Source organism: Homalodisca vitripennis, chromosome 3, assembly GCF_021130785.1.
Source record: "Homalodisca vitripennis isolate AUS2020 chromosome 3, UT_GWSS_2.1, whole genome shotgun sequence".
NCBI lineage: Eukaryota > Metazoa > Arthropoda > Insecta > Hemiptera > Cicadellidae > Homalodisca > Homalodisca vitripennis.
Genome location: NC_060209.1, coordinates 117,187,576 through 117,203,215, shown reverse-complemented (window position 1 = coordinate 117,203,215; position 15,640 = coordinate 117,187,576). Strand labels below are relative to the sequence as shown.

At 35.7% G+C, this 15,640-nt stretch overlaps 2 protein-coding genes across 5 annotated transcripts in view; one reads left to right on the top strand and one right to left on the bottom strand.

Moving 5' to 3' along the window:
* The first annotated feature begins 6,286 nt into the window (after positions 1–6,286).
* The window catches only part of LOC124357382 (ankyrin repeat and ELMO domain-containing protein D-like), a 121,698-nt gene continuing 112,344 nt past the window's right edge, over positions 6,287–15,640 (top strand). For 2 of the 4 annotated variants that reach the window (XM_046809136.1, XM_046809133.1), the window contains exon 1: positions 6,288–6,494. The gene's annotated coding sequence lies outside the window, so the exon portion shown is untranslated. Of the gene's footprint in view, positions 6,495–15,640 lie in introns of all 4 variants that reach the window. The other 2 variants (XM_046809135.1, XM_046809134.1) reach the window with 2 other exon arrangements.
* On the bottom strand, positions 9,234–10,376 carry LOC124358328 (jerky protein homolog-like). The gene has a single exon (XM_046810627.1). It carries the CDS (start codon positions 10,374–10,376, stop codon positions 9,234–9,236), a length of 1,143 nt encoding a protein of 380 aa, XP_046666583.1.

The window sequence follows — 15,640 nt, the reverse complement described above, 5'->3', positions numbered from 1 at the left end:
AATTAGGATTATTTTAATGATATAATGTATACATTTTCTCATGTATTATGATTGGAGTGAAAACTATTGTGTTGCAAAACACTAGACTAGATTTGCAGGTTATGTTTTTGGCTGGAGTTTGTAATATTTTCTTACACACTTGTAAGGGTTAGATAACACAGTATTATACATCAATCTATTCAGCAAATTATAGTTTTCAAAAGGGCATTACCACTTTAGTCCAAGCACATTTGGCAAAGTTAATATTTAGCTGTCACTGTAAGCCTGCATACTTAGACAGGAATGTTTTACGAGGTTGAGGCCTATATAATTTTATGCCTAGCATTTTTGTTACAGTACATGGGGGGCGTTGATCGCTTTGACCAGCATATGTCAAACTACTCAATAGTTCAGAAATCAAGAAAGTGGTGGATGAAGCTTTTTTATTATTTTATTGATTCAGCTGTAGTCAATAGCTATATCATGTACTCACATGATTGTAAAACAAAAAAGAACAAACCACTATAGATCTGTACTTGTAAATGGCCTCATTGGAAATTTTTCTTCAAGACTTCGGAAAGGATTTTCTCCAGGAAGAGGATGGGGGAGAAAAAGGAATAGTACAAAAGGACGAGCGACTGTTCAAAATGCTGTTCGGCACTCAAACGTAGGTGCACATCTACCCCTAAAAATTGAGAAGTATAGGAGGTGCGCACATTGTTCTATAAAGGCCAAGGAGAAGAGGAGCAATATGGTCTGCCCGACTTGTAACGTTGCTCTCTGCAAGGATTGTTTACCCCATTCCACCAAAACTAGATAAAAAAGGATACAAAACGAGCCCCACAATAATTTATTGTGTTTCAAAGTGTTTTTTATCTTTAGTAATAATATGATTGTAATAATATTATAATTATATTTGCTGTTATTAAAATATTATGCATATGACTAAATTATTTCATTCAATTCCTCTAATATCCAAAAAGTGGGAAATATATATCCCAGTAAATCATACACCACACATGGATAAATGCAGGTTGCTTATGTTTCACTGGGATATTAATTTCCCACCCAAAAAAAAACACAAAAACAAATAAAATTGTGTTGAAATTATTTTTAAGTCATATTTGGCAACATTAGAACCATCCTATAAAGAAATTAGCTCATTTTTCAAAGTGCCAGACTACTGCCACTTAAAGGGTTAATCTTACCAAATAACAATCATGCTCTTCTGTCGAAGTCGCCTCTCATCTAAACAGCGAATGAGCTATAGTCACTGTTTCTGAAGAAATATATTCTTGTTTCTTGGCAACGGATTTTCTTATATAGCTTAATTGACATCCAGTGTCAATTAACGCCCTCGCGTTATTTTCTTACTCACCGATAAGAGCAACTGTAAAGGTTTGAACTAGTACTTTGTTCTCGATGTTGCTATGAAGACTTGCTTCCTTGTTGCAGTCCTGAACTGATTTGTGTTCAACCTTTGTTTGTTCTTTTGGTTTTTGACTGTCATCCAAATAAGAAGGTATACAACAAATTATTCATTAAGCTTTACATTGACTTTGAGAGTTATTTTAGAACAAGCAAAACAACCGATTTTTTCACTCAAAATTCTATTTCTATCGGACAAACTCATATTTCTGGCTTTCAGTCTGAACTAAAATGAGAACCCTCACAAAATATTCAACTAGATTTAGGCTTGGAATCAACTTTAAACCCAACTAAACCTGTAACAGTAGGTATAGGCTTACTATAGCTTTGTAGAACCTTCCATTTCGACTCACATACAATTTACAGCCCTACTTTATCTTTCTTATTACTTACTACGAACCTGAAAAATTAGTCTTACTATAATTCTGGGAAATTGTACTATGAGCTAGTGATAACCTCTCTTCTGCTTCTACCTCAAGCCTCAAAAACTCTGAAGGCTCTTCTAATTTTTGTTTTTGTGTGTGTGTGAGTTATCTTTTTGACTATCTACAACTAAGCTTAGGCGAGAAGATTGTTATCGATGCCTTTCTCTTGAGTTGAGCTCTGACACTTTTGACTCCTAACGTCTCTAAAGAACGTAACTGCGATTATAATTGGTCATTTAAACATTTTAAAGTGAAGATTTTATCAGTAAATTAAGACAAAACTAAGCTTAACACTTTTCTTACGTACAATTCTATCAACAGTTCTTACCTGTCAAATCTATGTGTCAATTGATCAATCATCTTAGGATAGTTAGGGCCAGACGGAGGAAATCTATCAACCAGTTCCACGTGCTGGAGAATTTTCAACTGTAGACTGTATTAAATATTTAAATTTTGTTTCATTATCAATAAACTCGTTCTAGTGTGTTTTTTCGAATTGAGCCCATAGGCCAATATAGTTTTTCAAACTACCATTAAATTTAATAAATGTTTAATTTAGGCAAGTGGTGCAGATTAAAACAAGAGAGGTTTGTATTAACTAATCCATGGCTTGAACCTTGGCTAGGTTTTACTTCCGAGTTAAGATTGCCGTATTGAGATTTTACGCTATCCACCTCTCTCTGTAACTCTCTACTTCATCATCTCAGATTTAAGAACTTGTTCATCATTTTCTGTAGAAGACATTAGCTCACTAACCTTAGCGCCAAAAACAAACAGCCTATCTGATTTGTCCAAGAACTTTTCATAAACTTCCGTGACATCTTAAGGCACTTCTGTTTTCAACTGTTCTACCAATTTATTATTTCTTTCTTAAGTCGCTCTAGATTCTGTTTTCCGTCGTTGTACCCCACAAGGAATGCCAAAGGTTCTGTAATGGGAATTTCCTGGACCTAGCAGATTTCAACTTAAAAAGCAAAGGCAATTAAAACAACTCATATTAACAAAAACTGTGCTAGTTATTAATTAAATTCTAAACATAATGAATATCATTTCACATCAATTACTTTACAAAACAAGATCAGAGCTAAGTACAAATCAACCACATATTTTCATTTTTTAAATCATTGGTTTGAATGTAAATACTATTATTAAAAGCAGTCTACTTATATTATATTTACGATAACCACTAAGGAGTAGGAGAACTGGAGGTAAAATCAACATTCATTCTGAAACAACCCTTCCTGGCATAGCTCCGTTACATATAATCAGTTGAGGAATTATTAAAGCTATTCATACTAGCTTATTCAGATTTTAAGAATGCAACCTCATTTTTAACACTAGGTAGTTGAGGTTCAAACTGAGAGAAAGTCTTATATTTTATTATTAACTAATTTTCCTGTTCCCCATACAATTCTCTTCTGTAACGAGTTTTCATACCCATTGAATATCTTATTTTAATCAATCCCTGAAAATAATAGATTATAACAGACATATAGGCACGGATTTGATTTAATTTGATAATATTGTTTTTATTTTTAAATTAAATTTTGAACCTCAAAAAGACATCACTGAAATTTGTAGTTCATACATCTGAAACTAAGTACAAACAATTTGAATGTATCTTTATTTTAAAACTATGTTCAATAGTTCTTTCTGAATGGTTTAAAGAGTTCAAAAGTCTTCCCTCACACATTTATAGAATTTATATAAAAGTAAAGATGACAGAAAATTTCTCTTATACTCCTGGTGCAGCTTATCTAGAAAATAGATGTATGATCTATTTTTAGTGAATAGTATTTTCTACATAATTATATAAATCTATCAATAATCAATAATTATACAAATACATACAAAACATTACGAAAAATATAAAACGATTGAACACACGTAATCATCCAATTATGAATTATGGTTCTTAGGCCAAAACTAATCAATGAACTATCTATTCTCCAACTCACTAGTATTTACTAATATATTTTTATAAGCCATTTGAAGTACAAAAATGGTATATTAAAATAATAGAGATCGAAAAAGCCTTAGGTTATAATTTGATAACAGGGAAGATTCTCAAGGAACCCTCAAGAAAATATTAAGTTTTATCGACCGACAATGATGATTTTAATTCAGTTTTGAAATTGGAATACTACCCTTCTCAATGTAAAGTGGCAAATATATTTGTGATACCAAAACCTTAATGCACGCTTATGAAGTTAATCTTACTAATCAATTAGTCTTCTTTACATGATGTCTAACATCTTTGAGAAGCTTTTACTAAAACTAGGGCAGCTATTCTTGACACAAGTCAAGCTTTCGATAAGTATGGTATCAAGAACTTCTTTTTAAGTCTTCATTGCCATATTCTTACTACAACCTACTCAAATCTTATCTGAAAACAGTTGTTACAAATTATGTTCCGAGAAGTATATTCTCCACTGATAAGAATTGAACAGGAATACCTCAGGAAAGTGTGCTTAGACCTGAATTATATAAGTCATTAACAGCCAATCGTTCAGCGAGCCCAGGAATAAGAGTTTCAACATTCGCTGACGACACATCTTTGCTCAATCACTCATGAAAATCCTGCTGCAATTAAGTCTAAATAAACCGCCTGTCTGGCGCAATAAACGTAATTCAACGTAAACCAAACTAAGTCGTTTTACGTAACCTATAGCCAAAGAGTACAGGTATACCATCCAGTCTAAAAAACAATATACAGTTGCCCCAAGTTACAGTCGTGATATAACTAGAAATAATAATTAATAGAAGGATAAAATGGCGTTAAAAAATGGCAAAAAGGCCTTATTAAATATAATATAAAAACTTGTATCGTTATGGTGAATAATTAATCAATAACAAACTAAAAAAATAAATATTTACTGACAATTTTTGATGAATTCTCGCATTTTCCCATTGTTTATCCATGCCTTGACATAATGTCGAGCACAGTAACCTAAAAGTTAAGTGACCAGTTTTGTTTATTTTTATTCTCTCATATATTCATACTGACAGGGGCTTATTTTTCATGCCAAAAGATCTTAAAGCATTTCTTAACTCCAAACGCATAGCGACAAGTAGAGCTACACCATATAATTTCAAGGAAATGACCAGATCTACCGTTACAACAGCATAATCCGTAAGGCTATTATACTGCTGTTAAAAAGTTGCAATTTAAGAATAAACGAATGAGAGTATGTCTTAAATGGTTCCTTAAATTCTATCAGGTCCTTACGATGCACTACTACAAATGCGGCACCGCAGGAAAGAATGTTTATTCATTCCAGAAAATCTTCAAACTGCCACTCTTTACCAACTTGGCCACTTGAATCTGGAAAAGTGTGCTTGAAGAGAAATATAAGACAGAGTAAGATCCACTGGTAGATGAGGTCGAACTAATAGATGTAAATCCCGAGTATGCAACTATACGTATCATTAATAAAGATTTGACAGTTTCCCTGAAACATCTAGCTCCGAAAGGAGACAATGCAGCTGTACTATCAAAAGATAACAGTGATCAATCCGTTTTGCAAGTGGACCAACAGGACACTAATATATCCGAAGAATCACATATATAAAATCAGGAAATATCTATGATGGATGAGACAAGTAGCTCTGTCCTTGATCTTGATCATCTCGCACCACTTTCTCATTCGTTTAAAACGAGTAATTCATATGCTCCGTCACAAAACATTGATTCCCCTCAACCAACTAAACAAATTCATAATTCTGACCACCTGCCTCTAAGACGATCTACAAGAAATATATATCTTTCAAAATACCTAGAAGACTATTCCCTACCAAGGAGGGGGATGAATGAGTTGAATAATTAATTAATACAAACTATCATATGTTTACATCACATGATAATAGTGTCAAAACTTATTTTATTATTCTGTATTGTTCAACTGTGTTAATTTTCTATGGTTTATTTTGATATGATTAAAAGCCTTTAATCTGTTACTTTACTAACTGGGTTTAATTTCCTCTACAATAGTTATTGCATTGTAAGTAAATAACATTAAGCTTTACAAAACCGTTTCAAACCCGTTTTGATTTATGGACTCCTACTCTAAAGATGTGCTTTAGATTGCTATATAAATTATAGACATCATCCAAAGATTTCAGGAGAATACATACTTCCTTGGTTTGTGAATAACATTATATATCAAAACCGAACATACCATTTGTCAAAAACGAAATAACTAATTTCAACTCTAGATATATACAAAAAATGAACTAGAACCCTAGTAACCTTGCCATGGACGTAACCAATGCTCTTGTAATAAACCCCCATATTTACTTATTGATCTGTAGTTAATATATATTGCAAATATTAAAAAATAATCTAGTCATTCATTTTTTCAAAGGCTTGTAATACTACCTCAATAAAAATACGCTATTTTTGTCTTTGGGTTTAATGAAGTACGTGAAGCATGATTCAGTTTCCGGTCTTGGAGTAGGAGAACAAGAAGAAAATTGCAACTTTATCTGTACGTTGGTTGAGACAGATAGAAGTTGCTTTTTCGTTTCTTAGTGGCAATTAGGTTTCTTGTCGCTTAATTTTGATTTTGCTTGTTTTTATTTAAACGTCACATTTTCTTATCTTTATACTGTAGGCCTAGGACATTTGCAAACATCCAAGTTAACGACTCTTCAAGTTGCAAAGTGAGTAATATGTTCTTATCAGTTAGATGTCATGGTGGTAGTCCAGGTATCCATTTTTGCTATCATATTAATCTGAAATGATTTGTTAATGTTTGTGATATGTGTGATTATTCTATAAATACATGTTGTGGTGTAATTTCCCTTCTAAACTTAGTACTTATCTCATATCCTTGTTTCTTAAATACTTAAATTTATAAACATGCCAATAACTCAAACTTCCCTAGGCTACCTTAACAATTTTATCTATAAAGGTTTGATATTAATTAGTTATTAGAATACATGTTCTTTTTAGAGACATAATATGAAACATCTATTCTCATTTAGACTAATATTATATGACCAAAAGAAGTATGTCTGGGAAAATGAAACTAACCCTCTGACTGGAAGTTTAAAAAACTTCTTGGTATCAGGCAGATTTTGGGTGATATGCAAGTATATTCAAAGATTTACTATACATATTGTAGGCCATACAAACTAGAGTGACCAAATCATAATGAGAGTTAACACATTGACTGTAACAGATGCTCAGTGGATGGTTTTAAGGTACTCTAGATCACTCAGTGTAGGGTTGCAGTGGTATACCTCAAAATTAACCTCTCCCTTATAGACCAACTTTCCTAATTGTTTCCCAGATAAGAAATCTTGATTTATTCCTACAGTTGCAAAATCTGTTTTAATAACTATGGTAAATGTGAAATTAACAGTTGTAATGGTGTAAGACGAGTTTCGAGTTATTAACCTATTGCTATTGTCCTGAATAAATCTGTGTTAGATTTCATGGGGTGAAAATGACAAATAACGAAGTTATGCAGCATTAAATGTGGAACTACTTTTCTCTGACTGAGTAAAAGTTCATCTTTATACATCTGTGCTGCCTGGGTTCAATTTCAAATTAACCAATACAAAAATAATTTTGGACCTTGACCTCTCAGATTTTGATGATTGATAATTACCTCTCAAGATAATTTGATCCTAATAAAAGACTTTTTAAATTAAGACATACCGAGAAGTTCAAAGCAGACCCGGTTTTTTATATCGAAAAATGTAGTCATCGTATCCTAATGTTCGCATCTCAAATCCTAGACTATCAATCGATTTAAAAGTACCTATTGTCCTCAATCACAATAATATGTTTTAAATTAAAATATGAGTTTAATATTTACCCTACACTGATAAAAAAAAATATAACCAAAATTAGGAAAACTGAACATGACCATATTTGCTCCTCTCACAGTTACAGTTCTTTCTTTTCCACAAATTTCACATAATGGGATTTTCGGAACGAGTCTTAACATGTTGAAACCCTGATGAACATGTCTTATCATCTTTGAAAGCAATGTCGCGTAGTTTTCTAAAATTGACTGGCATTTTTAATAATCAAAATTACTTAAATGTAAAATTGAAATATTACCCTACGTGTATTATTTTAAAGTGTTTACAGCTGTTGATATAGATTATTTAAGTTAATAGTTCAAAATAATTAATGAGTATCGATTGATTATATTAATGGTTATGATTAAGTAATATCGTTTGCCAATTTCGATATAAAAAACCGGGTTCGCTTATCGTACCCTACCCAAACTACCTATCATATTTTAGTGAGTCTAATCACGAATGCTTCCAATCATTACTGCTAGCTAGGAAATGCAACTTGACAAAGCAAAAAAATATTGTAAAATCACATAAGTAAATTAACCTTAATTTCCTATGGGTAGAATTTTGTAAGTGGCTTACACTGCTTGCTTTTATTAAATATTTAAATAATTGAATTGTTTTAGCTACAGTATAATAAGCCCCCACCAACACAATCAGATTATGATTATCGATTTTAAATATCGATATTATCTAATATTACATTTGACCTATAGATATTCCCAATTAATAATTGCCAGCTTTCTTTATTTAGAATTATGATGTCATTACCAGATGTTGTTATTTCATTGGTGTAACAGTGATGTATATGCAGATATTGGCTCAAAATGTTTTTATAAATACTGGGCAGTGTTTTAAATGGCTACAAGATAATGACCTTGTTCCTTTAAATCCGAACTGTCCATTGTATATTGACGAGATGAAAACTAGAATTAAGGGTGGAAATCAAATACTGTTTAGCTGCAAGAAAAGTAAGAACACAACGAACCAAAAAACGATCTTGAGAAGACTTTTTTGAACATTTACATTTGGTATTATGAATATAATGAAAAATCGTGTACTATTTTAGTTGAAATCAAACAAACTCTGACGGTTTAATGAATGCATGTACATTTGACGGAATCGGTAGCTGCAGAAATACCATTTTAGATTGGCTATAGTAATCGTAAGTACTATGCTGCTCAAGCATTTAAATTAAGTTTAGTTATTTTATGTACAGTAGAGTCCCGCCGATCCGAACCCCGCCAATCCGAAAATCCGCCTAATCCGAACACGGCTAGGAGAAAATATAAAATTGCTAAAAAGGCAGGAAAATAAATTAAAACCAGTTATTATAGTAAAACGTAAGTTTTATTTCTCAAAGCATTTACTTACTGACATATAGAAACTGAAATTACATTTGAAACGTTAGATGATACATACATTGTACGGAATTTATACTGTTAATAAATGAAACATAGTACTGTACTGTACTGTATTTATAATGTACAAACCCCTACGCAAGGCTTAGCAAATAATTTGTACTTTAACTTGGACACAATAAGGGATAAAAACGTAAAACAAAACACTACAAAACCCAACACTTTCTTAAGACCTAAAGTCAGTGATCTTCTTTTGACGCAACACACTAAAATGACTGGACGATGCAATGTTTCGCCAACGCCGAATGAACATTACGTCATTGGGAGTAGCAGCGGCATGTTGCTCGACGTAGCGTAGAGCGAGGTCAAAGGCACTTGCAGCTGCGCTGTGTGGAACAATATCGGTAGTTTGGGCGTCTCCCTCATCCTCACTGCTACATGAGTCATCAGCTGGGACTCCTTGCACCTGTGCCACGATGTCTTCGTCTGTGTACTCCTCGAAGCCTTTGTCATCTACAGCCGTCCACTCATCAACACACTCCTTCTCTACATTTTCGCATCCCGGTATTTTTTTTACAAGAGGAAGAAGTTCGCATTCATTTACCGGTGGAACAACCTCTTCAACAAACTGCAGATCAGGCCAAAGATTTTTCCAAGATTTCTGCAGAGCTCCTACGCTTGTGTTCTCCCAAGCCTCTGCCACCCAGAAAATTACATCTTTGATCGTGATTTTCTTAAGCTTTTGGAGAATTGTGAGGTCTTCATTTTCCTCAAGCAGGCTTCGGAGCAGCTTTTTCCGATAATTTTGCTTCAACGCTTGTAGAACTCCTTGGTCCATTGGTTGTATGATCGAAGTAACGTTCGGTGGTAGAAAAATGGCTTTTATATCACCAATAACCAGCTCTAAGTCATCCGGATGGGACGGAGCGTTATCTATGAGTAACAACGCTCTATCAGGCAGTCCATTTTCTTCATTGTAGGCTCTCACGTTGGGCACAAATTGTTTCTCAAACCATTCTTGAAACAAAGCACGATCCATCCAAGCTTTCTTTTGGTTTTTATAGTAAACTGGCAGAGCGTTCATATTCATGTTTTTAAAACATCGAGGTTTTTTGGATTTACCGATAACCATCAAAGGTATCTTATTGGTGGCGGAAGCGTTGCTGCATGCTAATACGGTTAGTCGTTGCTTATCCATTTTAAATCCTGGAGCGGACTTTTCTTCTCTTGAAGCTAGGCTCTTTGTTGGCAACGCTTTGAAATTTAGCCCCGTTTCATCAGCGTTGTACACTTGCTGGGGTGAGTAGGAGGATGTAATTTCTTTGAACTCCTGAAGATACTCTGCGGCTGCGTTGCTGTCTGCAGACATCTTTTCGCCAGTTACAGTCAGTTGCCTGATACCGTGCCTTTTTTTCCACCGATTTAAAAAACCGCAACTAGCCGAAAATGACGGATCGCCTCCCATAAGGATGTTTAGTAGAAGCGCCTTTTCTTTAATAAGAGGGCCGGTAATGGGAATGCCTTTTTGTCTCTCTTGAGAAAACCACAAGTAAAGTGCTTCATCGAGTTTGTCATACGATGACACAGTAGTAGTTTGACGTTTTTCTAGAGTGTTTTCACTTGTAACAGAGCAAAATTGTTCGATTTTTGCCCGCTTCTTTTTCCAGTCACTGATCGTCGCTTTACCGACACCAAATTCAATTGAAAGTTGAGTAGCACTTTCACCATTGTCTAGTCTTTTGAGAACTTCGAGTTTTTCTTTTAACGTACACGAGTTGTGTTTACGTTTACTAGCCATAATGATATCGGATATACGCACAGAGCAGAGCAAAGAACAAACAAAACTGCAAACCACAAACTACAGAATACACAGTAAGAGCACGTGCTGCGCGTATGGAAGATTGCACTAAACTGTCGTCTCGCCACTCGTCACCGGGGTGGGTGGTGGAGGGGATAGGGGTGAGGTAGTGGCAGTCCAATAGTTTTGCGCGCCACACTGTTTCAAGGTCACCGACCAACTCGCCCCGCCCACCACAGACAGGTGGCTTCTACTAGATTCATTACGCACAAACAATGGCACTCAGTTTCGACCACGCGATGTTACCGTACAAAGACAGGAAGCTGTAATATTATTATTACGTTTAATACGTACTTACTATTGTTTATTGCATTTGATTATTGTATGCATTTAATTGTTTTAAAACCACGTAAATTGCACTTGAAAGTTGATAAATGGTACTATTTAACAAAAATCCGCCTAGTCCGAATTTCCCGTCAATCCGAACAAGGTTCGGTCCCAATTAGTTCGGATTGGCGGGACTCTACTGTAATTAGAAACAAATACATTTATTTTACATTTAAAAGTATAGCTTTACTATAATATGATTTTAAAAGCATAAAACTTCATTTAGTTCGACGTTATCGCTCAAAATTAATTCAAAGTAAAATCGTGTTTGGAACTTAATTCAAAACTAAATTCATGCGTTTCGTTAGTAATGTCGGCAAGAACAGTGACATAGGTGTCCTCTTTGTTTCACAAACAGTCACGTTAATCATTCAAAATACTTAAGGTAAGTAAATTTTATTGTTTGGTTGTAATTATATATTATATTTTAATTTGTAAATTATATTTAAATTTATACATTAATTTCTAAGATTGTAAACTAACAAAACCTTATTGTTCTTTAAAATATCTATTACGTTAATTGGTCCGACTTTTTGCATTCAGTACTTTAGATGGTAATAAATATCGATGCTTCGAATCATTCGATTGTGTTGGTGGACGCTTATTATACTGCAGCCTTGTTTTTATTCAATGAATAATTCGTTATTACAATGGTATCAGTGGGGTTAATGGTCGGAATAGCCACATAGAATTTTAACGTTATTAGTATATTCTGCTCATTCTCCTAAACAAAAATATGTATGGTTTTAGAGGATGGAAATGACGAATAACATGGTTTTAGGAATTATATTCATGAATAATTAAATTTGTAATATTTTTTTCTGTTTGTGCTTTGTGTCTCGATACCTGTGTATTTCAATGTCATCTGTGTGAAGTGGCATGGAGATGACACTTAGATGAGAGGCTCACTTGGAACTCACATATTGAGAACAGAATATCTAAAGCGACAATGGCCCTTGGGGCCTGTAAGAGACTATTTGGATTTAAATGGGGGTTGAAACCCAAAATGATTACTGGATTTACGAAACTACAATAAACCAGGGTGGCCACCCGACCGGGAAATCCGGGAATAAGCTGGAAATTTTTCTGAGAACCGGAAAAATTTCAAAAATAATTTTTTTGCCCTTAAGAACTTATAAGAACAAAACATAATTTTACAACTTCTTGGATCAAGAACTAATTAATCACGAAACATTGTATTTTACGCGAGGTGGTTTGTGGAATTGTGAATGAAGATCGATATGTTCGTGAGCTATATCTGACACTGGTTAATCTAAGGTTACCTTAACTAGTATAGTGAGGATATCCTGGTTAGTTGTACTCCTGTGCCGTGGAAAGCAACCGCCCCCTCCCTCCCCCCCACAAAAAAACGTAGCAATGCATTGGACAATTAAAATTGGCCGACCGATCGTTTTTTATTTCTTCCAAAAACGGGTGGTACGCGTTAAGTGGTAATGCGGCAGAGCGATAGTAACGCCGAAACCGAAGTGGGGCTCCGGACGAAGTTGTCCAACTCTTGTTCTTTAGAGAAAATAGTGTTTTGGAAAGACGTGTTAGATAGATAGCACAGGCCTAAAAAGTACAGTATTAAAAACTGGCTAAAAAGTTCAGTTCGTTGAATAATATAATGTTTGACGGTTTGATAAGAGGTACTGCCCGGGTTTTTTAGTACACCAGAATGTCAGTTGGATTTATACAAAGCTAATAAGATACCTTTGGATAAGAAAGTAGTGGGTTAGTTACAACAAGTAAGGTTGAGAAGGGAGCAATTGCGTCCTGTTGCACAGCAATAACAAACTGAGCTGAGGGTTGAGTGGCAGGAGAAACGATTAATATTTAGAATTGGCGGCGGATAAGCACTATCGTGTGGTACTGCCCTGCTGCTCATGTCTGCCATTGCTAATGTCTAGTGTTCCCCATGTGTACAACACAAACATTAAACTTTAAGTCTCCTCCGCCCAATCTAGTGCTCACCGACCACCGCTGCTTGTATCGCGGCCGAGGTCTCGGTTGGTCTATGAACGATTGCTCCTCCCTCACACACATTCCGATTATTATCAAATTACATAGGTTAAAACAAAGGAAGTGATGTCAAGTTTTTATATCATGGTCACATTCAAATCTCGACTGAACTGCGTTTACAACGTCAAGAAATGGCACAAGTTTTGTGTTCAACTGAACATCGCTAGTCTAGATGGGCGCAAGAGCTCTCGTGAGCGCTGCCGCAACCAGTGCCAAACAGTTGGGGATACAAGAACTGGAAAACAGTGTCGGCTATTAAAATTTTAATGTTTTTAAACATTGCCGAGACATCACTGTTGTGTGTGAATAGACTTCGTCTGGACTCCCGGAACAACCAGAGGTATAACTTGTAGCGTGACAGTTCTCGTAAATAAAATTGCTTATATTGTTCATATTATGCTGCAGTAGTTTTGAAAATTCTCTAGCAAATTTACTTGCCAGTGTAAACCCAACTTGCGGAGCTCGAATGGTTCACAGACGGCTCTAAAACAAAAAGCGGCATGCGCTGGAATTCTGGGAGTGAGACCATGTAGGGAGCTGGTGGTCCCTATGGGTCTGTATCCGACAGTCTTTCAAGCGGAGGTCGCAGCTATCATGGAATGTCCTCGTGAGAATCTTTGTCTGCGATATAGGAACAAGACGATTTATTTTTTCACGGACAGTCAGGCAGCGCTGATGGCGCTGGATTCTTGCGTGATCAAATCCAAACTGGTTTGGGATTGCTATTAGGCAGTTTCCTCCCTTGCCTGAATCAACAATGTAACCGTTTGTTGAGTTCCTGGTCATGAGGGGATTCTTGGGAACAAAAGAGCTGATGCCCTGGCCAACCAGGGCAGCGACAATTATGACGGGCCCTCAACCATTCTGCGGTGTTCCAAGGTGTGAATCCTCTAGGGTTGTCTCGAAATGGATTCGCGCGGAGCATGAGAGAAGGTGGAGGTTGCATTCGGGTTTGAGAATGAGTAGAATGGTATTACAGTCACCTTCCTCCAGGGTGGCTTCGGACCTTCTCTCATTAAACACATCAATGTCTTCTAAGGTTATTGGTCTCATTACGGGGCATGGTCACCTGAGGAAGCATCTTCACAGAGTCGGCATCCTTCAGGAGGATCCGCTCTGTAGAAGGTGTAATGAGCAGGAGGAGACTGCGAGCACCTGCTCTTTGATCGGCCTGCAATAGCAAGAGAGCGGTATGCCATCTTTGATAGTTTGGACAGGGGTGGTGAATTTTCCCAGGAGGACTTAATAGGTTGTTTTCGGCGGTTTGTGGAACTGCTGAAGTTGTAGACTGGTGGGCCTCATGGTGTGTTTTCGGGGTGCGCAAAAAGCCCTTGAGGCTTAAGTGCATGGCATTAGGCCGCCCCAAGGGGGGGGGGAAAAAAAAAAATAAAACCAACTTAATGTTGCTGCTAGTCTACAGACGGCAAATGGCCAGTCGATCGAATCAACCACGCTCATCAGTTTCCGTCGTCACAGCGGCATTGGTTAGACGACGGCTGGAAATCCCGTCAGTTCTCCGTTTAACTGTTTACCGGAATGACTTCTACGCACACTTGACGATCGTTCGGACAATTCGAACTGTTCAAACCAAATAGTCCCATCGTGCATGATGATCTTTATGTCTTGTTGTTTTTTAGTCCTTGACTATAATCTAACTGACTGAGTCTGCACTGTAAATTCATGGACAAAAACGATCGGCAGTACTCAATTTACTGATTGGTAAAACATGTTTTTGAAGATAATTGAAAATCTTCGACAAACGACTGCTAAAAGACTACAGAGTCTTCAAAGGCTAGCTTGCTTAAGTATTACAGGAGCGATGAGCTCCTGCCCAACACTAGAAATTGAAGTGGTTCTGGAATACACTCCTCTTTGGCAGGAGGTGATGAGAAGTGCAATGAAACTTCTAGGAACAAAGGTGGTATTTATTTGTTATGTTTGTATTTCCGAATTGGATACATGTATTTTTGAAACATAACTGAAAGAAAAGCTATTTGGTATACGCAATGTTATGTTGACACATCGAAAGACATAGATAAAAATTAAGGAGCTTAAAGCTTAAAATAGGTGATGGCGATAAATCGTCACCGAATTACTTAAAGATACTTACAAGATACTTAAAATACATACAGATTTTATTATGATTGCTCAGTTAGAATTTTATAGAGGTGTATCAAGATTTTTACTTCATTCTGTTTATAATGATTTTTATGATTGTTATTTATCGCATTAGTTAGACAGAGAATGCGCTATCCTTTTGAACGAAAAACGTAAAGATGGTAGAAGAAATTTTTTATACACATTAAGAAATAAGTATCATCAATGCATTTCTATTATGTACCAAATGCACGGTTAGCAACAGAATAAAATTTTAGTCATGAAAAGTTTGCTAATATTCACCCAAAACATTTGAGAATAAAACTTGA